Genomic DNA, 25,111 nt, shown 5'->3' with positions numbered 1-25,111 from the left:
GATAGTAGAAGACCACCAATGTGTGGCCAAAAAAAACCCCAAGACATTAAGTTCATTATCTTAGCTGATAATCAGAATATCACTGCCTAGTAGGTGGGAAATGTTTCATGTCTAATAGGGGAGGGCTCTGGGGAGACAGCTATTGTTTCCACCAGGAAACCACAAGGAGGATAACGGCCGCATAAAATCACTTTACATTCATTCAGTCATAACAATGAGGGGACGTAAGAACAAGGTTGAGCAGCATCCACTGTGAGCACACAGGCCTGTGGGCGTCTTGGGCTGCTGGCTGCCTCCTCCGTCGTGGGCGGCTCCTCGTCCTTGAGATGAAGGCGCGTGTCAGAGACGGGCAGGTGTCCATCGTGGTCAGGTACCTGGGAAGGCGAGGTCCCTTAACACTGTTGGGGCGAGTCTTCCGTTAATGTCTTTCCCGATGGACACACCCTCCGGGCTGGCGTAGTCTTTGAATCTTGGTCTCCAGGGAGACCTGTAAAATGAATGTTACTGACTTATTAGTTCCTACAGTGCAGAATGGCTGCTCCTTAGTTTTCCTTATATTTGGGAAACAAAAGAGTTAAAAGTCAACAATATTTTAAACCATCATAAGAATAATTATTCTCAATTCATTTAGTCCCATAGTTATTTTTGTTTATCCTGATAATTTGCCAGTAGTCTTTTTTGAATTCAGTTATTGCTTGAAGTTCTATAAATCTTCATCCAGTTCAAAGATATGACCTGCTTAGAAGCCTGCAAGTTAGAGTAGGTCAGAGTCCTTTTCATGGATTTTTCTAAAGATTTAATATACCTACAAATGCATCAGAAAAAAGCTCTCCACGAATGACAAAATTTAAAAGTGGCCTGGTTATAGATTTGATTAAAAAAAACTTTGCTTTTCTATAAAATATAACATTCCAAGACAACAATTTCATGGTAATTAATAATTCCTGTAAAATTACATAGAGAATAATATAAAATCTGTATACCTTTAGATTCAATTATAATTTCAGCATAAAGAATAAACAGAAAAGCATTGGGAGAAACAAAAATGGAGGCATAGGTAAACACCTGAAATTGCTGCCTCGCACAACCACTTCAAAGCTACAACTAAAAGACAAAACAGACATCATCCAGAACCACAGGAAGGTTGGCTGAGTGGAAATTCTACAACTAGAAGGAAAGAGAAAAGCACACTGAGACTCAAAGGAGGACGCGGTTGTCTTTTTGAATCGGGAGGGAGTCACAAGCCCCCGACTGCTCTGAACTCCAGTTCCGGGCGAGTCTCTGGGGACGCAGACTCATACGGGGAGAAACTGGACTGTCTGGCATCGGGCGGAACTCCAGGGAGGCTTTCTCTCAGAGCCGTTTGCAGGGATTACCGGGACACTGAGACACAGGGCCCCTTAGGGCAGGGCTGGGGAGCAGCCATAGCTGTTTGCTCCACCCTGTTGATTCCCTGAGACCCTGCTCCACCCAAGATGTGGCAGAGGCTTTTGCATATGAAAGGCCTGGCCCTTTGCAATCTGAAAATTACCTAACAAATTGCAGCTGGGCCAGAGAGACCCAGAACTTCCAAGAGAAGGCCCAAGGCCCCACAGCAGCTTGCATTACTTCACAGCTGGGCCTCATCTGGGCACCTCCAAACCCCCCAAAAAGGAAGGGGAATCTGTAGATCTCTTCGTAGCTCCTGCTGGGTAGCCTCAGGCAGAGACTAAATTAGCACCTCCTTAGAGATCCAAGAGCCAGTGTACCCAGTGGTCAGAGTGGGACCATTCAGATTACAATTCCTCAGATCCATAAGGGACACAGTCAGGGGGCAGACTCAGTGAGCACCAAAGCCCAACTGAAGCAAGTCTTGCCCCAGAAGGGTGTCTCCAGCACAGAAATTCTCCCAGCATAGACACAGCTGATTCTCACTGCCAATTGGCCTGGAGGTCAATCCCTCCCAGTGATACCAACAACAATCAAGGCTTAACTACAACAAGACTGTGCACAAAGACCACAAAGGGGTGCACCAAGAGTGTCCACCTCAGGTAACTGGGGAGGCTGAGCCACTGGGCCCGATAGGACACCTAGCACACAAAGCCACTCTATCAACACAGGGAAGCATAAAAAATGTGGAGACAAAGAAACAGGTCACAAATGACAGAAATGAAGGAAAGCAAACTACTGGATACAGAGTTCAAAACCATGGTTATAAGGTTTTTCAAGAATTTTCTAGAAACCGCCAATAAATTTAGTGAGACCCTCGGGGATATGAAAAAAGACCAACTAGAAATTAAGCATACACTGACTGAAATAAAGAATAATATACAGAGATCTCACAGCAGACAAGAGGATCCCAAGATTCAAGTCAAAAATTTGAAATACGAAGAAGTAAAAAACACCCAACCGGAAAAGCAAAAAGAAAAAAGAATCCAAAAATATGAAGATAGTGTAAGGAGCCCCTGGGACAACTTCAAGCGTACCAATTTATGAATTATGGGGGTGTCAGAAGAAGAGAGAAAGCAAGATATTGAAAACCTATTTGAAGAAATAATGACAGAAAACTTCCTCCACCTGGTGAAAGAAATAGATTTACAAGTCCAGGAAGTACAGAGAACTCCAAACAAAAGGAATCCAAAGAGGACCACACCAAGACACATCATAATTAAAATGCCAAGAGCAAAAGACAAAGAGAGAATCTTAAAAGCAGCAAGAGAAAGAAAGTCAGTTACCTACAAGGGAGTACCCATATGACTGTCAGCTGATTTCTCAACAGAAACTTTGCAGGCCAGAAGGGAGTGGCAAGAAATATTCAAAGTGATGAATAGCAAGAACCTACAACCAAGATTACTCTACCCAGCAAAGCTATCATTCAGAATTGAAGGTCAGATAAAGAGCTTCACAGACAAGAAGAAGCTAAAGGAGTTCATCACCACCAAACCAGCATTATATGAAATGCTGAAAGGTATCCTTTAAGAAGAGGAAGAAGAAAAAGGTAAAGATAAAAATTATGAACAACAAATACACATCTATCAACAAGGGAATCTAAAAATCAAGTGAATAAAAAATCTGATGAACAGAGTAAACTGGTGAATATAATAGAATCAGGGGCATAGAAAGGGAGTGGACTGACAATTCTCAGGGGGTGAGGGAGATGCGGGAAGAGACTGGAAAAAATCTTACACCTATGGACGAGGACAGTGAGGGGGTAAGGGCAGAGGGTGGGGTGGGAACCAGGTGGAGGGGAGCTATGGGGGGAAAAAAGAGGAACAACTGTAATAATCTGAGCAATAAAGATTTAATTTAAAAAAAAGACTTGTACACTCAATGAGAAAAACCCCTATAAGCATAAATTAATAGGAAAATATGAAAGGAAAAGGTCAATAGATTTGATTATATAAAAATTTTAAACTTTGAATATAAAAACATTACTTAAAAAAGCAATCAGAGAAAAAGGGAAATCATTTGCAAAATATATGACAGGGTTAATATTTAAAATCAATAGAAAATTTTCCAAGTCTCCAACAGAAAACCGAGCAATTGATCCCTGGAAACCGAGCAATTGATCCCTGGAAACAAAAGAAAGTAACTGGATTTCAAACAAGTAACAGAATAAAGATGTGTTTCAAGTGACCTTAATATACAGCATTTTGAGGCACTAGTCCAAGCACGTCAAACTCAAAGGCTAGCACGGGCCAAATAAATGAGGCGTGCGGCCCCCGGGCGTCTGGAGCCTGAGAGACAATGCCGACAGCCCATGGAACAACGGAACAAAACATCCCCGAGGGCTGTCCTTCAGGTTCAGTGCAAGTGCCGATCTTGCCCAGTGGAACGAACGCCCACGCTGGCCACAGGTGCAGGGCGCCCCCTGGAGGACTTTTAGTGAAGCGCTCCCGTGGAAGCTGGAAAGCACCCAGTCTGGAGCTGGGAAGCAGGACTTGAAACAACACACTGGTATTTGTTGCAAACAGCTTTACCTTAGGCTTTCTTTAAGTGGCTCTAGTCATTATCGAAATTACTTTACAATTGTGCTTATTGTTTCTATCCTGGATATGAGCGATCCCAGCATGTGTCACTTCACAGCCCAGATTTGTGGGCACCTGACTCTGAGATGCTGATTCTTATCCCAGTGATAGTAACACACAAAACTAGGCAATGCCTGGGGCGGGAGTCTGACATGTGGGCCAGGCTTCTCCAGGCCCCAGGGAGCTGCTAGGTCCTGGGACTCAGGACCCGGAGGGAGAATCCCATGGAAAGGCCACGGGCCCTGGCCTGGCCCTGGGCGTGTCTGTGCTCCCTCATCGCCGCGGCCACGTCGGGGCGGGAGGCGCCCGACCTGAGACTCGGGCCCAGCGACCAGCCTCTGCTAGAAGCCACGGAGAGCTCCTGGCAAATGCAGCCACGCCACGGGCTCCCGTGCGTCTGCGTGTGGGCACTCTGACCCTAAAAAGAAGTTGCTCCAGGTCAGAAGCCTCCAGGGGTAAAAGGACTAGAAAGCAGCCTTAGTTTTGTCCCCACAGCAGGTGCTCACCGAGCAAATGACCACCTCCCGGCTCTCCTTGCTCCTGAACACACTCCAGTTCCTAGCACAGGGGTCTCACCAGCTCGTCAACATGCACTGAGCTGGACCCAGAGTAACGGGCGAATGGAGGCAGACTCCGAGGCCTGGGGCAGGCATGTCCCTCCATGGGGCCGGTCGACTCTGGGACCTCGGGAGCCCGCCCAGGTGCCCTCACGACCCACACAGGGGGCTGACCTGGAGGAGCGTCCCTGCTCGCCCCCCCCCCCCCGCCCCCGGAGAAAGGCTGACGTGGGTCAGTGATGCAGGCCTGACCTGCACCTGCCCCGGCCCCATGTTCTTCACAGGGGGCGGCTGGCAGGGCCTGCGCAGGATGAAAAGGCGCTTCCTCAGGGAGACGGTGCTGACGGCATTGAAGGCGACGACCTCAGCCGTGAACTCTCCTTCCCTGGGAGGAGACAAGCACAAACACGGAGACACAGAGCCCACCCAGGCCGGCCCTTCATCCTCACACCCAGCAGGTCTGTGTGTCACGGTCAGGAGGCCATCCCAGAGGCCACCAGGCCAATCCACAGGCGCTGCCCGCCCAGCACTGGCCGGACAGACACCGAACCCAGACTGCTGGCACCTGCTGTGCGAGGAGCAAGCACCCACAGGGGACATGCTGCCTCCCTCCTGGGAGCCCCACCCACAGCAGGGTTCGCATCTGTACCCCTCAGGGACACCCTCAGGTCCCCAGGGGGTAGGCACCCAGACCTGGGTCTGGGGACCTCAGGACCTCCATGTGCTCTGTTTCCTGTCCCGGAGGTGGCAGACCCCACCGCCTGGAGGCCAGGCCGGCCGGGGGGTGGGTGGGGGGTCGGGCAGAGGGGCCCAGCTGGGCGAGAGGCCAGACCGGAAGGGTGTGGCAGGTAGTTCCTGGCCAAGAGGTGGTGCTTTCTGAGGAAACGCATGTTTGTTCTGCAAATGATGCCCGTGGGCCGGCACTCAGGACCGCAGGGGTCGCGCATGGAGGTCTCGGAGTACGAGAACGCGGGTCCTGCTGGCGGAGCTGTTCCCCCGGCCACCAGTGCCGTCCCCCAAGTCCCAGCGGTAAGCCATGTCGGTGCCGAAGCTGACTCCGCACTGGAAGGTCACGGGAGCGTTCACCAGAGCCGAGTCCGCGGCCACAAGTCCGCCGGCCACCACTCTCCTCTGCGCCTGGACATGGGGGGCTCCGAGGCCACGCTGCCCGTTCCATTGGAAGCCTGCACTGCCGCGCAGTGCCTGTGGGGGGACAGGAAGGCCAGGCGGTGACCAGCGCCAGGTCAGAGAGAGAGAGAGAGAAACTCCACCGTCTCCCAAGTGGTGGCGCCTCACTGGGCAGAGGGGTGACACCTTGACCTCCCTCTTGATCGTGGAGGCACCAGGCACGGCCATGGAGAGACTGCCACCGTCCTTATAGGAGGAACACGCTTAGGCCGCCATGGGGCGGAACGGCACCTGTGCCCGGGCTGCCCGGTTTCAGGCCCCACCCTCCGCTGTGACCCTCAGATCTACGTGTGACCAAACCACGGGCAGCGCTCCGTGTGCGGGCGACACGACCTCATGTCAGCACCAGCTCGGCACCTGCAGGCTGCGCTGCGCCTGCCACAGCTGCCCGTGGCGAGGACCGCTACGCACCACCGGGGGGCACCGAGCCTTCTCTGGATGCTCCTGCGCCTGGTCCTCACGGGCAGGTCTTCTCCAAAGAACCACGTGAACTCCAGGGGAGTGGTTTCCTTGGTAACGGCCACAAAAGTGATGTAGGTGTCGGTGGCAAACACAGTTCCATTGGTGTAGACAGAGACGGCTGTGACAGAGGGGGAAAGGGGTACCTCAGCGGGAGGGCTGGGATCTGCCAGGGAAGTCGAGTCCCCACCTTCCCGCGTGGCCACGGGCATCTGGACGCCTGACTGTACACGGAGCCGTGGTGGGCACCCGGGGGCACTGGGCCCGAGCTCATCAGGGGCCCCGGCCCCTCTGCTGACTCTGCATGGAACCGCCCACCTGCTCAGGCCTCCAGGTCTGCGGCTCATGGCGAGCGGGGCCTCGGCAGAGCGAACCACAGACCTGGTGCTGCCATGGCCTTCACCTCAAATGACTGCAAAGGGTTCATTAGACCTGGAGTTAGAATAGAAACGTACGCTGCATCCGATATCGCACGGCCATGCTGGACCAGGCCCGCCTGCCCCCCACGTGGGTCTGCAAGGCGAAGGACACGTTACAGGAGGAAGTGGGTGGGAAACGGTGGGAAACCGTGGTGCCTGGAAGGAGAGTGAAAGGCAGAGGGAGACTGTCTCAGCGCTGCTTCCCTGGTCACACACGCCCACAGTTCCCATTCCTCCATCTTCTCTCCTTCCATTCCAATACATTCAAATTCAAAGTTTGTGTTTTGGAAACAGACAGGCCTGGGAAACATGTACTTTGTCACAAAATTTCTCTCAGTAAAATGTTAAGTGTTGCCCGGCTGGTGTGGCTCAGTGGTTAAGCATCGACCTATGAACCAGGAGGTCACAGTTCGATTCCTGGTCAGGGCACAGGCCCGGGTTGTGGGCTCGATCCCCAGTGTGGGGCGTGCAGGAGGCAGCCAATGATTCTCTCTCATCACTGATGTTTCTATCTCTCTTTCCCTCTCCCTTTCTCTCTGAAATCAATAAAAAAATATATATATTTTAAAAAGTTAAGTGTTTTCTCTCTGGAGAGGGCCCTGCCTGGACGCTGTGTCGGTGCCTTTGAAGTGGTTTGCTTCTGTGTTGCATGGGGACTTGTGAAGATGTGGACGCCCAGAGCGTGGGGCCGGGTGCCCAGCGCCCAGGTGCACGGCTTACTTCTCGGATCCGTGGGGGAGCCCCCGAAGGCACACATGTGGCCCCCGAGGACACTGCTGGCATTCGGGAACACAGATGTGGCCTCGGGGCCCAGTTCCACGTAGTAAGGCCCAAGTCGCACCTCAGCCCCGTGAGACTCGCTGTAAAGGACCGCCTGGAGCGCGGAGACACCGTCTGCACACAGAAGAAGGTGGTTGCTTGGGGAGTGTGACAAGCACGCACAGCAGCTAACACTGTGGCTTGGCTGGGGGTGGTGGGGGGCAACCAGAGTGTGAAATGACATGACACACAGAGGCCACGCTGTTCCTTTCTCCGTGGGAACAGGGCCATCTCGTGGGCTCGCTCCCCTGCTGTGACTCAGCCACCCACTCCACAGGGCGCAGCACATGGCTTCACACCCTGCTGTCTCACATTCTCAGTAAGGTTAACAAGGTGTGGCATCTTCATTTTGCCGTGGGCCCTGAGGATCACGTAGCTAATTCTGTGTGGAAAAGTCGCAAGAATGAAAATAGCTGTTGGCCTCCCACAGCTGGGCAAGAAGACACTTCAGTAACCGTCCAGTGGAAATGGACTGTAGGACCATCACGGCAGGTGACAGAGTGGCCCCGTGCTTCCTGGCCTCACACCGGATGACACGACCCCGTGACCCTGCAGGCTGCCCCGCTCAGGCTGGCCATCTCCACCCCGTGAACTGGTGCCAGACGGGGCAGGTGCCTGCGCGTGGATGGCTCTCCTCATGGATGTGTTCGTGTGAAGAAGCTGGCGGGCCCGCTGAGTCACACCAGACCCTGACTGACGTCCCCATCGCCCTGGTGGCAGCCAGCCCACCGCCAGGAGCAGCCTCTGACGGAAACCGCCTGAGATGAGGAGCTCCGGGCGGTTGTCACACGGCGGCAGGTAATGACCGTCAGCAACTCCCTAATCCAGTGATGGCGAGCCTATGACACGCGAACTCATTTTTTTGGTTGATTTTTCTTTGTTAAATGGCATTTAAATCTATAAAATAAATATCAAAAATATAAGTCTTTGTTTTACTATGGTTGCAAATATCAAAAAATTTCTCTATGTGACACGGCACCAGAGTGAAGTTAGGGCTTTTCAAAATGCTGACACACCGAGCTCAAAAGGTTCGCCATCACTGGGCTAATCCCAACCCCACCTGTGGGATTTCACTTGCTCATCTGACTCCCAGCTTTAACATGTTAGGGCCGTGGTCGGCAAACTGGGGCTCGCGAGCCACATGCGGCTCTTTGGCCCCTTGAGTGTGGCTCTTCCTAAGCCTTAGGAGCACCCTAATTAATTTAATAACAATGTACCTACCTATATAATTTAAACCAGGCCTGAGGCCCTGAACCTAACTGTCCCCTATCCCTGGGCTCCTGAGCATTAAAGAGAAAAAACCAACATGATGTAGAAAAATGTTAGTTACATGCAAACAAGTGGTTAGAATAAGATGGAACTTGGAGACATTGTAGAAAATAGGTCTAGGCAAAGTACCGAAAATTAGGTACAGCCGTATAGCGGCAGATTCGGAAATCACCGAAAAATCGGTACAGCGGTCTGGTAGGGTTAAGTTTTAAAAATTTGGCTCTCAAAAGAAATCTCAATCGTTGTACTGTTTTGATATCTGGCTCTGTTGACTGATGAGTTTGCCGACCGCTGATCTAGACGAGTCTCAACTGGGCTGACTGGGCCCTTCAAGTCTCCGCCACGTATCTGTTCCACGCCAGTAGCTGCCTCAGGAATGTCCTCATGGAGATGACAGAAGCACAAGAAAGATTAAGGCCTCTCGAGTTGTAGACTTAGAAGCACCATACTTGCACTTCTGCTTCATTCTATGACCCAAAGCCAGGCACGTGGTCAAGTCAGGAGCCAGAGGCAGAGGACACTTCAAAGTTAAATGCCCAAGCGGGTGATGCAGAGAGGGGAAAAGATCATTCAACCCATCAGCAAGACCTATCAATCCTGCCTTGGAAATACTTCCCACACCTGTCCAATACTCCTTCTATCTTATTGCTACCACCACTTCAGTTCACCATGATCTCTCTCACCTATCACCACCTGACTGCTCTGTCCAAATCTTTCTTGTCCATTCCTTCTCAGACCATTCTCAATGCAGCAACGAGAATCAACTTAAAAAGAAAACCTGCTCTGACCACTCATTTAATGAAGTCTGCCAAATGGTTTCCTATCGTTCTCAGGATAAAGGCGAAAATCCTGACGAAGGCCTGAATTGTTTTCAATTTGGAGGGGCTGTTTTAAAGCAAATAGATGAACCGGGTGAAAGGGAGAAAGAGAGTGAAGATGGAGTGTGGGAAAGAGAGGCTTTGTCACGACTTCCATGTGAGGACAGCCTGGAACCCCTTTCTCCAACCTCATCTCCTCCTTCCATCCTCTCTTTCACTTTATGGTTGGAACACATCATAATTCCCCAACTTGTACACTATTTCAAGCCTCTGGGATCTTATTTGCACTGCTCTGGAAGAACTGCAATAATAAATTAGAGATTAGGATGAGATAATAAGTCGTCAATATACCCATAGCTCTCCCAATATGCTCTCTCGCTGTTCTCACCATCTTTTCACCTAGATAAACATGTACACATGGTTATGCTGGGTGAGGTGAGAGTAGGATACAGGTGTGACAACTCATCCGAGAGGTTTTTGAGCCTGAGTCTGAGATACAACTGTTCAATGGGCTTTGCGGAGAAGAAATCTAAGAGGATGAGGTCAGAGGAATGGGATGGGAAACATAACCACGGTGCAACTTCTTCTCTAAGTGAGGAAACCCGCTCTCTGGAAAAGGAATATTAAGCCAAGACATTCTTCAAGACCGAGGCTGACCAGAGATGCCTTCTAGTCCACAGGGAGTTCTCCTGTGATTCTTTCAGAGTTTGAGAAGGCTTCTCTGGAGCCAGGCACCCATAACCTTATTCCCTGTCTCTTCTCCCCAATTTTCTCAGGTGAGTATTTCTGAATATTAGAGACAAAGAAAGAAATGACATATTCTCCTCTTCTCTCTCCTCACGTAGGGATTTCACAATGGAACTACAGGGGCCTGTAGAATTCTTTCTCTCTCAGTGGTCAGCAAGAGGCAAATGTGAGTGCTTCAACCTCAACAAGTGGTCTTAGTTGAATCTACAGAAAAAAGAAGGTGATTGAAACCCTCTACTTTAGGCCCCCCCCAAAAAAAGAGAAGTGTGCAGATTGGTTTGGCTCATTGGATAGGGCATCGGCCTGGGGATTGAAGGGCCTGAGGTTCGAATGCAGCCAAGGAAGAGAGAGAGAGAGAGAGAGAGAGGTGCGGTGCAAGGCGAGGCAAGGCAACACCTCTTGCCTCTTTTCCTCCCTCATTAGATGGCGATAGCATAGGAGGGAGGGAAGGAGGCGCCGGGAGGGAAGGTGGAATAATATAAAATCTGTGTACCTTTGGATTCAATTATAATGTCAGCATATAAAGAACAAACAACAGGTAAGATTTTAAAATGAGGCACGTGGCTTGTTGAGGGCAGTGTCCTGAGCATTGGAAAGAATTCATAAACTCCAATCTGTGAAACGCAGATACCGGAGTGTCACCGCAGACGCCCCCCGGGGAACCGTCACTGTGTCTTGCCCGGTGTCCCCGACTGGACACCTCCCTCCCTGAAAATTTCCTTAGGAATCTGGGCAGAAGTTGCTCCATCAGCCCCGCGAGCAATCAGGATGGGAGTCCCCGCCCACCCGCCCACGCCGGGACGGAGGGATAAGAGGGCTGGGTCCCGCCCGCTGCCCGTTCATTCAGCCCCGGCGATGCGCTCGCTCTGGCCGCTCCCGCTGCTCCCGCTGCTGCCGGTGCTGCCGGTGCTGCCGCTGCTGCGGGCCCGGGTGAGCGAGCTGCCCCGCGGGGCCCGGGGTGCGCCGCCCGAGGGTCGGGGCGGGAGGCGGCCGGGGGTGTAGCGGGACCGGGAGCGGGAACTCTTCCGGCTGGTGGGGGTGTGGCGCGGCCGCGGGGCGGGCAGGTGGCCTCCGCGTGTTTTTAATTTTTATTAAAAAAAAAAAAAGTTGGGGGCCGCCAGGTGGCTCCCGACAACCGGCGCCAACGTCAGCGGGACAGCGCCCACCGCGGCCGGCAGGGCGTCCAGGGCCGATCGCTCCCGGGAGCGGGGAGCGCCGGTGGGAAGCCCGGAGCAGATCACGTGACCAGCGAGTGAAAGAATTCCCCAGAGTCTGGCCCGAACCTGGGGCCCCTCAGCCCACGGACTGGCGCTCCAGCCACTGAGCGAACCCGGTTAGGGCTGCTTCCTTCCCCCTCTCCCCTCCCCTCCCCTCCTTTCTTTCTTTCTTGTCTGTCTTTCTGTCTGTCTTGCCTCGCCTGCCTCCCATCCTTCCTTCCTTAGTTTGTTTTGTTGGTTAATCATCACCCAAGGATATTTTTTCAGATTTTCAGAAAAAAAATTTTCTTTTTCTTAGAGACAGTGGAGGGCGGGGGAGAGTGAGGGAGAGGGAAACATCTGTATGAGAGACGCGCACGCCCCCACCTGGACTGGGATGGGACCTGCGACCCAGGTGCGTGCCCTTGACTGAGGATTGAACCCATGGCCCTTGGGTGTGCGGCCGACACTGACCACTGACCCCACCGGCCAGCACCAGCAGGCTAGTTTCTCGGTGGGTCACTGTGTGTGGCCGCGGATGGTGTGAGAAATCTCCCACGGCCCCGGGCGGGAGAAGGGCTCCCCCCCTGCCTCTCGGGCATGTGACTGAGGACAGTTCAGGGGGTGCTTGCCCGCATCCCGTGCTCACCTGAGAGCTCCCCTGTCCCCCGTGACGCCCAGGGGCCTGTGGGGCATTGCTTTGAAACGATGGGAATACCCTTCCTTGTCCTCACTCAGTGATGTCGGTTCCTCCCGGGAACCGGGCCTCCCGTGCTGTTTGCAAACTGAGTTTCCTTCTATTTAAAATATTTATTTACGAGTATCGCCCCGGCTGGTGTGGCTCAGTGGGTAGAGCTTCAGCCTGCGGACTGAAGGATCCCGGGTTCGATTCCAGTTAAGGGCACATGCCCAGGTTGTGGGCTCCATCCCCAGTATGGGGCGTGCAGGAGGCAGCCAATCCATGATTCTCTCTCATCATGGATGTTTCTCTCTCTCTCTCTCCCTCTCCCTCTTCCTTCCTCTCTGAAATCAATCAACCCATTAATAAAAATATAAATATATGTATCTATATGTTTTAATATATATATATGTATTGATTTCAGAGAGGAAGGAAGAGGGAGAGAGAGAATCACGGATCCGCTGCCTCCTGCACCCCCCCACACCCCGCACTGGGGATGGAGCCCACAACCCGGGCATGTGCCCTGACCAGGAATCGAGCCGTGACCTCCTGGTTCATAGTTGGACGCTCAGCCACTGAGTGACGCTGACCGGGCCGGAGGCCTCTCTGGCTAAGCCCGTCTCCCTGGCTGATTGCAGGCGGCGGTGGCAGCCGGCTCGGAACTGGGTGACCCCAACCCGAATGCAGCCCGGAGCCCCTCTAGCGACCTCTGTGAGGCTGGTGAGTGAGCGTCCCCGTCTTCCCGAGCCTTCGCCTTCGGCTCACCTGACCCGGAGGGCTCAGCCCTGGTGCAGAACTGCGGGCGCCCGGGGCCCTGGGGGGTGGGGGAGCCTGGTGGGCGGCCCCTCCCAGCAGGAACCTGGCACTGGATGTTTACCCCGCCTCCTCCCCCTCCTGGGCTCTCTCCAGATAGGAGGGAACTGTGCTTACTCAGACAGAAGCAGGGGACGTGCCCAGGCTCGCTGCTCCCCAGGAACTTCTTGTCAGGAGCCCGTCCCCTCAGGGTGGTGATGGGGACACCCAGGCTCATTCACTCTCAGGAGGAGGCTCTGAACCAGCCCCCAGAGCAGCTGGGAGCCCCAGCTTCCAGGGCCTGTCCTGCCCGCCCTCCAACCGCCCCCTTCTGGCCAGTCCCCGCCAGAACCCTGGCCCCTGTGGAGCCTGGTCACCCTGCAGCCACCACACCTGGCCCCCCCTCACAGATAGGGGCGCACACATCAGTGAACCTGCCTTCAGGGGTCCCCTCTTTGTAGGGGCCGACCTCACCTGCTCCCATCACCCTCCACCCCCACTCACCCCACCCCCACCCCACACGCCTCCTGTCAGCCAGGAGCTTCCTGGGCTCCAGCTCAGGGACTGAACCCCCAGCCCCAGCCCCGGACCACGCACCTGCCCTCCCCCGGCACACGCGCCATGCACACCCGGCACCGTCCCGCGTCCGCACATCTGTGCGCGCACCCGCAGGAATGACGGAGACACAGCTGCCCACACGCAGCCTGAGGGGCTGGGCGCCCGCAGGGACGTGTGGCTCTGCCCCAGGACAGCCTTTGTGGGGGGCGCAGGGCCAGGCGGGCTCCTGTAGGCATGGGTGGGCTTCTTGCTCGCTTTCCCGCTGCCCTGGCGAGTGGCCCGGAGCTGCTGAGCGGCCCGGTGCGTCGGCGCGGGGTAGAGGCGGGGTCGGCGGGCTCCAGTGTGCACACCCACCCCCTCTGAGCCAAGCTGCGGGGGATCCGTAAAGGCCGAGGGGGAGGCAGGTCCCCAGTTCCTGGGACACATGGAGCCGAGGCTCAGTCCAGAACTTTCCAAGGAGACAGAGGCGAGGGTTGGTGCTGTGCAGGGGCCTGGCCTCGGGGACCAGGACGGGTGGGTGCCGGGCCCCACCTCACCTCTGTGCCACCCCTGCCCAGGCCACTACGTCAGCGCGGACTGCACCATGGGCCAGGCTGTAACGTGCTGTCCGTGCCCCCCTGACTCCTTCCTGGCCCACCCCAGCAGGGCACAGTCCTGCATGCCGTGCACCCAGTGCCGGGAAGGTAAGTGGGCGCCGTCGGGGGGGGGGGGGGGTGGGATCTGTGTCGTGGGACCTGCCTGGGGGAGTTGCCCCGAAGGCAGTGATGACAGGGGCCCAGGCGCTGAGCCGGGGACACCATCACGGGGCCCGCGTGCTTGCGGAGCGCGGGAAGCGAAGCCGCGATGGGGAGTGTGAGGGCGCGGCAACGCACAGCCTCGCTCCCAGGACACACAGGGGCCTGGCCCTCAGCGCTAGGAAGGTTCCACTGAGCTAAAATCATAGCAATAATAGTAATCTAATCTAATCTAATGAAATAGAAACATGCAAATTGACTTTCGCTATGCCCCAAGCCATGCCCACCAGCCAATCAGAGTGACGATATGCAAATTAACCCAACCAAGATGGCGGCCAGCAGCCACAGAGCTGGAGCAAACAGGAGGCTTGGTTTCCCCATCGATGGAGGAAGCCAAGCTTCCCGCCTGCCCTGGCCCGCTGTGGCCTCCGCTAAAGGCAACAAAGTTTCAATTATAGAAGATAAATAAATTCCAGATACCTGCTTCCAGTCAGCCTCCACTGGGAGCTTGGGTGACGGCGGGCCGTGGCCAGCCTGCAAACAGCCATCAGCCCCTCACCCAGGCTGGCCAAACCCTCATGGGGTGAGGGTCCCTGCTGGGGGGCTTGGCGGCCTGCAAACAACCATCAGCCACTCATCCAGACTGGCCAGGCACCCCAGGAGGAACCCCCACCTTTAAGGGGATGTGGCCAGCCTGAAAAAGGCCCTCAGCCCCTCACCCAGGCTGGCCAGGCACCCCAGCAGGACCCCCACCCTGATCCAGGACACCCTTCAGGGCAAACCACCCAGCCCCCACCCAGGCACCAGGCATTTAATAAAAGGGTAATATGCAAATTGACCCTAACAGCAGAGCGACTGGGAATGACTGGTCACTATGACACACACTGACCAGCAGGGGGCAGATGCTCAATGCAGGAGCTGCCCCCTGGTGGTCAGTGCACTCACACAGGGAGAGCTCTGCTCAGCCACAAGCCAGGCTGATGGCTACCAGCACAGCAGTGATGGTGGGAGCCTCTCCCACCTCCTCAGCAGCATTAAGGATGTCCGACTGCAGCTTAGGTCTGCTCCCCGCTGGCAAGTGGACATCCCCCGGGGGCTGCCGGGCTGCCAGAGGGATGTCTGACTGTCGGCTTAGGCCCGATCCCCCGGGGAGTGGGCCTAAGCCAGCAGGTGGACATCCCCCGAGGGGTCCCAGACTGCGAGAGGGCATAATCCTGCTGAGGGACCCCCGCAAGTGCACAAATTTTTGTGTAACAGGCCTCTAGTGATAATAAAATAAGCTGGAGTGGAGAGAGACGCAGGCATGGCAGGGAGGACCAGGCCTCAGGGGTGGATGTGCCTACAAGGAGCCCTGAGGTCCTTGGTGTGCGGGGCTCTGTGCTTGGGCGTCGCCCATGGAGCAGGCTCAGGGCACGTGTCTAGGTCGCTGGTACAATCCCCAGTCGAGAGCGGGAGGAGGCAGCCGGTCAGTGTTTCTCAATCATCGACTTTCCTCTCCCTCCCCCTCTCTCTCTCCCTCTCCCTCTCCCTTCTCTCGGAAGATCAGTGAGAACACCTTGGTCGGTTTGGCTCAGTGGGTGCGGGTCAGCCGGGGGCTGAGGGGTGCAGGCTGCACACCCCTCATGGCGGGCTCAGGCCCTGGCCGCAGTTGGGTTGTGGGAGGGAGGCTCTCATCACTGTCTGTCTCTCTCACACGTCAATGTTTCTCTCTCTGTCTCTCCCCTTCCCTCCACTCTCTCCAAAAACATCAGGGGGGCCCGGCCGGCTTGGCTCAGTGGTTGAGCATCAACCTGAGGACCAGGAGGTCAGGGTTCCATTCCCGGTCGGGGCATTCGCCCAGGTTTCAAATCCCCGGTAGAGGGTGTGCAGGAGGCAGCCGATCAATGATTCTCTGTCATCACTGATGTTTCTCTCTCTCCCTTCCTCTCTGAAATCAATAAGAAAATATATATTTAAAAAAAATTTTTTTAAAAAGCTGCTTCCAAAAGTCTAAACTTGAAGATTTTTTAAAAAATCAATCAAAATATAATTAAAGAAAAAGAAAGCGTCTCTGAGAGTGAAGAGGAGGACCGTCCTACGTCCGCCAGAGCCGGTGCCGCACGTGGGGGCAGGGCAGTGGGGATCCTGGCCCGATGGGAGACGGGGGGTCAGTGCCAGCCTCGGAGGAAACACTGGGTGTGGTGGGTGACGTTCCCACGGGCCTACCCCACTCCCCATCGCCCGCCTCCGTCTGGACCGGGGCCCGCTCCCCCCGTGTGTCAGAGCCCAGCCGGTGTGCAGTGGCCTCACCGGGAGCCTCCCATGTCCACTGGCAGAGTCCCAGCCCTGGTGCCTGACCCAGCCTCCCCTCCCCCCGCAGACCAGGAGATGGTGAGTGACTGCACCCCGAAACAGGACCGGAAGTGCCAGTGCAAAACCGAGGAGTTCTACTGCGACTCTGAGGACTGCCCGGAGAGCTGCTACCGCTGCACCAGGTACGGCCTCGGGGCGCGGGCAGACTTGCAGCCTGGGTCCCCCCGACCACACCCACCGTGGCGTGCCTGCCTCGGGTTCTGCTGCTGCCCCTCTGTTCTCCCATCTGTGACCTGGTAGCACCTGCCACGTGGAGGTGCCTGCAGATGAAATCCAACCAGTGGCCTGGCTGTTCCCACCGGGGGCCGCCCTGGGGCCAGGCTCCGTCCACCCAGACCCACGACCCACTCATCCCACCAAAGCCCCGTGGAGTCGGCACAGAAGCCAAAGCACAGAACCTGCCCGGGTCCCCGAGGGGTGGAGGGCGGGGGCTTGGGAGACGGCAGAGGCCTGAGGAGGGAGGGAGCTGGGAGCCACAGACGGTTCCAGAGGAGGCGGCTCCGGGCAGAGGAAGAGCCGTGAGCCCCGCGCCCTGTCCCAGCTGCAAGGCCGTCCCCACACAGGGCCCTGGTTCTGTCTCAGGCACCGGTCCTGGCGGCTTCACAAACCTCGGGAACAATTCTCTCCAGGCCCGCAGCCCGGGAGCCCGAAACCCGGGTGTGGGCAGGGCTGGCCCCGCGGGCTCTGGGAGGACCCTCCTGCCTCCTGGGCTCTGGGTGGCGGCGCCCCTGGCGCTCCTCCTAGACCTGCTGCTGCGGCCTCTGCTCTGGCCGCCATCGCGCCGCCTCCTGTCTGTGTCTCTGTGCTGCTCCCTGCGAACGGGCTCCCCTTAGGAGGACGCTGGTCACGGGAGGCCCGGCTCCTCCGCAATGGCCTCCCTTTAGCGCCATCACACGCACAAATTTCCTAAGAAGGTTCATCCTGAGTCCCGGGTGGGCTCGATGGGGGGACCTTCGGGGAGACATGACAGCGGTGAAACCCCTGGCAAAATAGCTCCCTTTTTAGAAGAAACGGATTTTTATTGATGTCAGAGAGGAGGGGAGAGGGAGAGAGAGGAACGTCGATGATGAGAGAGAATCATGGATCGGCTGCCTCCTGCACGCCCCCGACCGGGGATGGCGCCCAAAACCCGGGCCTGTGCCCTGACCGGGAATCGCACCGGGACCTCCTGGTTCCTAGGCCGACGCTCCTCCCCTGAGCCCCCCGGCGGGCAGAGCAGCGCACTTTGTGAGGCGCGTGTGGGCCCTTCAGTGCAACTCAGACCATGTGAACTGTGGCCCTGGGACCTGACAAGTCCAAACTGGGGCCGCCTGCAGGTCCGGTTCGATCAGGGCTCTGCTTCTCTCGACTCGCTTGCCTGCCCGTCTCCATGGGCTTCCTCTCGGTGCGGCTGTGGCTCCAGCAGGTGCAGTCCTCAGAGCCGCACCCCAGGGCCCCGAACTCCCTCGCTGTGCTCTCAGCGGTCCCGGAGCCGGGTGGCCGATGGTCTGGGAAAGCCCGGCACAGGCTGCCGGAGCCCGGGGCCCTCTGGGGCGGGGGCCGGCCTGGCCGGGAAGTGATGCTCGGGGTCCTTCACTCCTTCCTCTCAGCTGTCCCGGCGCCACCCTGCAGACCTGCAACGCCACGAGGGACACCGAGTGCGCCCCAGCAGCCCGGCCAGAGCCAGGTAAGCGGCCCCGCCTCCTCCACGGCAGCCAGCCTGTGCACAGAGGGCGCCGACCGGCTCTGGGCCGGGGTCCGTGCTCAGCTCTGCCCCGTAGAAAAGAGGCGGCAGGCAGGAAGTGGTGGGTGTGCGTGGCCGGGTGCCAAGAAAACGCTATTTCTTTTCTAATATATTTCTGTTGATGTCAGAGAGGGAGGGAGAGGGAGAGAGAGAAACATCCATGATGAGAGAATCATGGATCGGCCACCTCCTGCACGCCCCACACTAGGGATCGAACCCGCAACCTGGGCCTGTGCCCTGAGAGGGAATCGAACCCTGACCTCCTGGTTCATAGGTTGATGCTCAACCACTGAGCCAGGCCGGCCGGGCTTAAAGCACATTTAATGCCCATCCCCCCACAAAAAGAACATAGTTAGGACCTAATCTGTGATTAAACACAGTGGTCAGAGCCCTGGCCGGGTTGGGTCAGTGGATAGCAGGGGTGGGCAAACTTTTTGACTCGAGGGCCACAATGGGTTCTTAAACTGGACCGGAGGCCGGAACAAAAGCATGGATGGAGTGTTTGTGTGAACTAATATAAATTCAAAGTAAACATCATTACATAAAAGGGTACGGTCTTTTTTTTTTTTTTTTTTAGTTTTATTCATTTCAAACGGGCCGGATCCGCCCGAGGGCCATAGTTTGCCCACGGCTGGGTTAGAGCCTCAGCCCATGGACCTAAGGCTGGTGGGTCGATTCCCAGTCAAGGGCACCTCCCTGGGTTGCTGGCTCCATCCCCAACCCGGTCGGGGGGTGCGGCAGCCCATGGATGTGTCCCTCACACTTTCACATCCACGCTTCTCTCTCTGTCTCTCCCTCTCCTCCCTCCCCTCCACTCTCTCTAAAAAAATCAATGGGAAAATGTCGTCGGGCGAGGATTCAGGAGAAATAAATACACTTCAGGAAGCTGTTGGAGGAGCAGGCCCCCGTGGCAGGGTCACTGCTGTCCCTCCGCCTCCTGGGCTGGCCCGGCGCCGGGGCCACAGCTCTGATGGGCCTGCCCTCGCCCGGGTCCCTGTGGTGGCTCCGCTGGGTGCTGTCATGTCACCCGGGGGAGACCAGCCCCCGAGCGGCCTCAGCAGCTGGCTCCTGGGTGGCCCTGCCCGGTCCCTCTGGCCACCTGGCCGGGCCTTCCCGCAGTCACCATGGGGTCCTCTCCCTCGTCCCCACCTTCGGGGGAGGGGGGGCTGCCTTCCGGGCTGCGAGTCCCTGACGCTCGCCCCAGAGCGCGCCCCCCCCCCCCCCCCCCCCCCCCCGGGGCCCCGGACCTTCGCCCTCTTCTGGGAGGGCGGACCCTGCGGGCAGCAAGTCCTTCCGCGAGGGACCTGCTTCCCCGCTACCGCGCTCTGTGCCCCCAGGACCCCCAGCCGGTTCCCTGGCTGTCAGCGCCTTGGTTGTGTCTGTGGTGGTCTTTGTTGCCATCGGCATCCCCTTAGCCATCGGCATCGCCATCCCCATCACCATCGCCTGGTGGAGAAGACGAGGTAAGCGGAGGAGAGCGCTCAGACGGGAGAGCAGCAGCCCGGCCGGGGTCCCGGCAGGCTCTTGACCGGCGTTTTCCATTTAAAATACAGCTGCGCTCACTTCCTATTCATTTTTAATATATTTTTATTGATGTCAGAGAGGAAGGGAGAGGGAGAGGGGGGCATCAATGATGAGAGAGAATCATGGATCGGCTGCCTCCTGCACGCCCCACACTGGGGATGGAGCCCACAACCCGGGCCTGTGCCCTGACCGGGAATCGAACCCTGACCTCCTGGTTCCTAGGTCGAAGCTCAGCCACTGAGTCATGCGGCCGGGCCGGGCTCACTTTCTCCCTCGGGGCCCCTGTGCCATGTGCTTTGTGCCGCTGACCAGGTGCAGGGCTGCAGAGCTCGGCCCCGCAGCGGCTGCAGACTGCGCACATGGGGAGGGGGGCATGGTGGGGAAGCAGGGAGAGCCCGGGGCTGCTCCGCCCGGGGTCGGGGGCAGGGGAGTGCACCGAGGACACTCACGTCCCTCCGTGTGCCCACTGGGGTGCTGCTTCCCCAGTGGCTGTGCCGTTTCAGGACAGGTAAGCGCTTTCCCTGCTGTGAATCCCAGGCCTTGGCCTCAGAAGTCCGCGTGCGGTTCATGTCAGTGGCAGCCCCGTGCCCTGTGGGTCGTATTTCGGATCTCTCCCACTTCTCCCCGCGCCCTCCTCACAGCGCCCCCCCCCCCCCAGGCCTTCCCTGTGGTTGTTCACTGTTCCCCAGTATCCGGGGGTGCGTGCCTTTATCTGCCACATGTCTGCCCGACTGGCTGGGCGGGCGGTTTGCTCGCACCGGCATCGCCAGGAGCAGGCCTGTGCCGCGTGGTAGCCCCAGGACGCGATCGTGTCGCTAGTGATGGGAGTCCAGCTGCCCTGCCCTCTGGGGGTTCAGGCCCGGACGGGTGGCCCGTCAGTGACCGACGGCATCAAGCGCGATGACCGTGTGTTCACTTGCTTTTCTTCTGTCTGATTTTCAGCGACGTCGGGGGAGCCAGGCAGCCATGTAAGTGTCTCCCTGGGCTGTTCCCGGTGGGGGCGTCGGGCCGGGAGGGCAGGGGCGACAGCAGGGTCGGGGAGGCCGCCGGGCCCCATCTGCATGCACAGCTCAGCTTCCGGGGCGGCGTCTGCACCCCTTTACCCTGAGCCCCGAATGTCAGCTGGAAAGAGACTTTCACTCCCCTGGTCGGGCCCGGGTGGGATCGGAGGCGCAGGGGCCAAGGGCTTTGTACGGGTTTCCCGGGGCTTAAAAACCGCAACTTACTGTCCCCAACCCGGGGCCTAGAAGCCCACAACGCAGGGGCCGGGGGGGTGGGCTCCCTGGGAGGCTCTGGGGGGTTCCTCCACCCCTGCCCGCCTCCCCTGGGGGTGCTGCCATCCGGGGCGCCCCTCCTGCCCCCGCACTCACCTGGCCTCCTCCAGGCGTCGCTCTGAGCAGTCCTCACAGGGACACTTGGCCGTCACTGGGTTTGGGGCGCTCTCACCCGGTGGGGCCTCTGCCACAAAGACCCCATTTCCAAATGAGGCCCCTTCACAGGGGGGTAGGACGGGGACATGTCTTTCTGGGTCACCATTCAGCCTTGTCTTTTAAGAAATAATGTTCCTATTGATTTCAGAGAGAGGAGGAGGAGGAGGAGGAAGAGGAGGAGGAGGAGAGAGAGAGAGAGAAAGAGAGAGTGAAGCATCGATGATGCCCTGGCCGGTGTTGCTCAGGGGATAGAGCGTCGGCCTGCAGTCTGAAGGGTCCCGGGTTCGATTCTGGTCAAGGGCAGGTACCTGGGTTGCAGGCTCCCAACGGCCGGGCCCTGATCAGGCTCGTGCAGGAGGCACCTAATCCATGTGTTTCTCTCACATCAGTGTTTCTCTCTGTCTCTCCCTCTCTCTTCCACTCTCTCTGAAAATCAATGGAAACATATCCTCGGGTGAGGCTTAAAAATAAAAAAAAAGGTGGAAGCATCAGTGATGACAGAGAATCATGGACCGGCTGCCTCCTGCACGTCCCCCACTGGGGATGGAGCCCACAACCCGGGCCTGTGCCCTGACCTGGAATCCAACCTGACCTGGTTCATAAGTTGACGCTCAACCACTGAGCCACGCCGGCCGGGCGCCACCCTTGTCTTGGGCCAGAGCTGGAACCTGAGCCCATGAAGTGTTTTTCTCTCAATGCACAGCCCAGGGTGACCCTCAGGCATCGCGGCCTGTCCCCCCCTCACCCCCACCCCAGAGTGGCTTCCGGGGGGGCGTATGAGGGGGCTGTGCTGCGGCTCCTGTCACCACAGGAATGGCTTTGTCCTTTAGGCGATACTGCGACCCACGGACCCCGAGAGGGGCCCCCCGGTCCCCGACGCGGATATAACACCGCTGCTGCTGCAGGAGGAAGCCGATGCCCCGACGCCCAGGGCCCTGACCCGCCCACGACCCTCAGGAGACCCCGACCTGGACCCTGACCCCGGGGCCGGAGCGGAGCTGCAGGTGGAGGTGGTGGGAAGCGGCTGGGTAGCCCCAGAACCCGCGCCCCCCTCTCCTGCTGCCGCTGCCCCGGGGGCCCGGGCCCAGGACAAGACGGATGCCGGCCTCCGTTGTCCAGTAGGTGAGGGCCGGGGGGCAATGGGGGGGGGGCAGTGAGGCTCGCTTGCTGAGCACCTGCTGAGTGCGCTCCGTTAGGGCTCTTGTCAGTGCTTGTCTGCACCTCCCGGGCCTCCCCAGCCCAGGCCACGGCCCAGCCGCTGGAACCACAGACTGTCTCCCGGCCCTGGAGGCCATGGCTGAGGTCACGGCGTCCGTGGGCCGGTCCCCCCCCAGGGCTGTGAGGGGCCTTGGCCTCCTGCTGCTCGTGGTGTCGGGCGATCGGTGGGCTTCCTGGGCGTGTGGAAGTCCCCCGTCCTCGCCCTCCAGTTCACGCTGCGTCCTCCCTGCCAGCCTGTCTGTCCATCAGCGGGACCCGTCCTGCTGGACCAGGGCTCCCCGTTCACTCCTTCCACCTGCGGCTTCCTCTCTCCACATCTGGCCGCGTCCACCTCTCTGGGTCAGGACCCCAATGTCTTTGGGGACAGGACTCAACCCATTGCAGTCCCCCCCAACCTCCTGTCCACGGGGACAGTGACCCCGAGGGGCACTGAGACTCAGCGAGTGTGCCCGCCTGGTGCTGCCCCTGGGAGCCACCGCCGCGCCCCCACGAGGCCGCGAGGGCTGTCCTGGGACAACGCTCTCTTCTCTCCTCAGGGTCATAAATGAGGATTTTGTGACGGACACGCCCCGCCCTGACGGTGAGTCGTCTGGGTTCTTGCTCCGCGGTGATGTCCGGGCTGAAGGCGGGACTTTCTGTGGCCTCAGCACTCGCTCACCTTCTCCGATGACCTTGGGGAAACGGGCCTTCTTCCCGGATAAGTTTTGGTCCTAAAGGAAGGTCGCGGTGCTGGGTGTGAGCACGCTCGCGCCTTTCTGAGGAAACCACGCGTGGCTGGTAGGGATGCTGTCACCTCGGCCAGCAGGGCCCTCCTGGCTGTGGGCTGCTCTGACTGGTGTGAGAGTAAGGACTTCTTTTTAAACATATATTTTATTGGTTTCAGAGAGGAAGGGAGAGGGAAACACCAATGATGAGAGAGAATCATGGATCGGCTCCCTCCTGCACGCCCCACACTGGGGATCGAGCCTGAAACCCAGCCGTGTGCCTCTACGGGGAATAGGACCTCACCTCCTGGTGCCTAGATCGATGCTGAACCACTGAGCCACACCTTCCAGGCCGCCAGGTGCTTTCTGGAACCCCATCCTCTCGGGCAGCTCTGGGAGGTCTCCCCACTTCCCAGGTCAAAGTTCCGGCAGCCCGAGCCCATGAGGCTGCAGAACTCGCCCAGGCCTCCATCCCAGCCAGGCTCCCTGGCCGCAGCCTCATCCGTCCTGCGGCCCCAAAACCTCTGGGAGCCGGAGAGCAAGCGCAGGGCCAACCTCCGCAAACCCATCCCCCCGCCCCCCCAGGGCTGCCGCCTCCCCGGGTCCTGGGTCCCTTCTCCAGGGTCATGGGCTCCAGGACGAATGAGCTGCAGGCAGGTCAGGAGCCACGCCGGGTCCTGGCTACACGAACCTTCCGGAAATGTGAGTCCGTCTTCCTCTGGTTTCCTTTTTCAACCACCAAGAGGCTTATTGTGAACTCGGACATGAGGTCCCGGGGCGGGACTGGAAGAAGCTTATGACGTCAGTCGGGCTGGAAGAAAATGGCTTCGAGACGCGAGACCACGGAAGCCCCGGATCCCGCGGCCCCGCGTGGTAGTGCGATGCTGCTCGGCCGGAAGGACCCGCTGGGGAGGGAGCGAGCCGTTCGCGCTCCTGGCGGCCTCCACACCACGGACTATCCCAGACCTATTGGTCAGAGGAAACCTCTCAGGTCGGCCCTGGCCAGTGTCGCTCAGTGGACAGAGGATCAGCCTGCGGACTGGAAGGTCCCAGGTTAGATTCCGGCCGAGGGCACAGGCCCGGGTTGCGGGCTCCATCCCCAGTGATTCGCTCTGATCATTGATGTCTCCCTCTCCCTCTCCCTTCCTCTCTGAAATCAATAAAAAATATATATTTTTTTAAAAACCTCTTACCTCAGGCCCTCACTGGTTCAGCTCAGTGGATAGAGCGTCGGCCTGCGGACTGAAAGGTCCCAGGTTCGATTCCGGTCAAGGGCATGTACCTTGGTTGTGGGCACATCCCCAGTGAGGGGTGTGCAGGAGGCAGCTGATCCCATGTTTCTCTCTCATCGATGTTTCTAATTCTTTATCCCTCTCCCTTCCTCTCTGTAAAAACTCAATAAAATATATTTTTAAAAAGAAAAATCTCTTACGTCGGCTTTTGGGGCCCACACGAGGGGAGGCCTGGCCCTGCCGTGACCTTGGCGGGTGTCTGAGGTCACAGCACCCAGTTTCTCTCCGGGGTCCATCCCTTTGGCGCCTCCGGGAACCCCAGGTGGGCCGAGCGCCTCCTGCTCTGAGGAGAGTCACTGTAAAGCTTCCCCGGGGGGAGGGGGGGTCAGGGCAGGCAGGAGCGTCACTGCCTGGGTCCCAGGGGCCCTGAGCTGGTGGGCGGGACCCGCTGAGGGTGCTGGTGGGCCCCGTCCCCCAGGCTCTTCCCAGGCGCTGCACCCCGCAGGCTGGAGGGTTGTCTCTCTGCCCCCAGCCCCCTCCCCGGCTCCTCGGTCTCTGAGTCCTGGGATGCCCCCTTGGCCAGGAGCCGGGCGTGGCATGAACTGGGTGACATGTATGAGCGAGTGCAGGACAGGCACCCAGTGGCCACTCTGAGCTGTCATTTCTTCAGCTGGAGGAGGCCTTTC

The 25,111-nt window shown here is 57.9% G+C and overlaps 1 protein-coding gene across 1 annotated transcript; it reads left to right on the top strand.

Annotated features, from left to right (window-relative positions):
- The first annotated feature begins 11,138 nt into the window (after nt 1-11,138).
- On the top strand, nt 11,139-24,569 carry LOC139017653 (tumor necrosis factor receptor superfamily member 22-like). Its single transcript, XM_070426266.1, has 10 exons — nt 11,139-11,213; nt 12,797-12,878; nt 14,066-14,191; nt 16,602-16,716; nt 18,184-18,260; nt 19,655-19,780; nt 20,784-20,809; nt 22,102-22,389; nt 23,026-23,069; nt 23,373-24,569. The coding sequence occupies exons 1-9, from the start codon at nt 11,139-11,141 to the stop codon at nt 23,035-23,037; spliced, it is 927 nt and encodes a 308-aa protein (XP_070282367.1). The 3' UTR covers nt 23,038-23,069; nt 23,373-24,569.
- The last annotated feature ends 542 nt before the right edge of the window (nt 24,570-25,111 follow it).

The sequence above is a fragment of the Myotis yumanensis genome, unplaced genomic scaffold (genome assembly GCF_028538775.1).
Source record: "Myotis yumanensis isolate MYYU_CA2020_CCGP unplaced genomic scaffold, mMyoYum1.0.hap1 SCAF_10, whole genome shotgun sequence".
NCBI lineage: Eukaryota > Metazoa > Chordata > Mammalia > Chiroptera > Vespertilionidae > Myotis > Myotis yumanensis.
This window is presented reverse-complemented; position numbering and strand designations above follow the sequence as displayed.

Bases quoted from the DNA above. Each gene is read 5' to 3' on its own strand.
- LOC139017653 (XM_070426266.1), top strand. From the start codon at position 11,139: ATGCGCTCGCTCTGGCCGCTCCCGCTGCTCCCGCTGCTGCCGGTGCTG. The intron at 16,717-18,183 runs GTACGGCCTCGG...CCTTCCTCTCAG, and splicing joins AGCTGCTACCGCTGCACCAG to CTGTCCCGGCGCCACCCTGC. The intron at 20,810-22,101 runs GTAAGTGTCTCC...TTTGTCCTTTAG, and splicing joins CGGGGGAGCCAGGCAGCCAT to GCGATACTGCGACCCACGGA.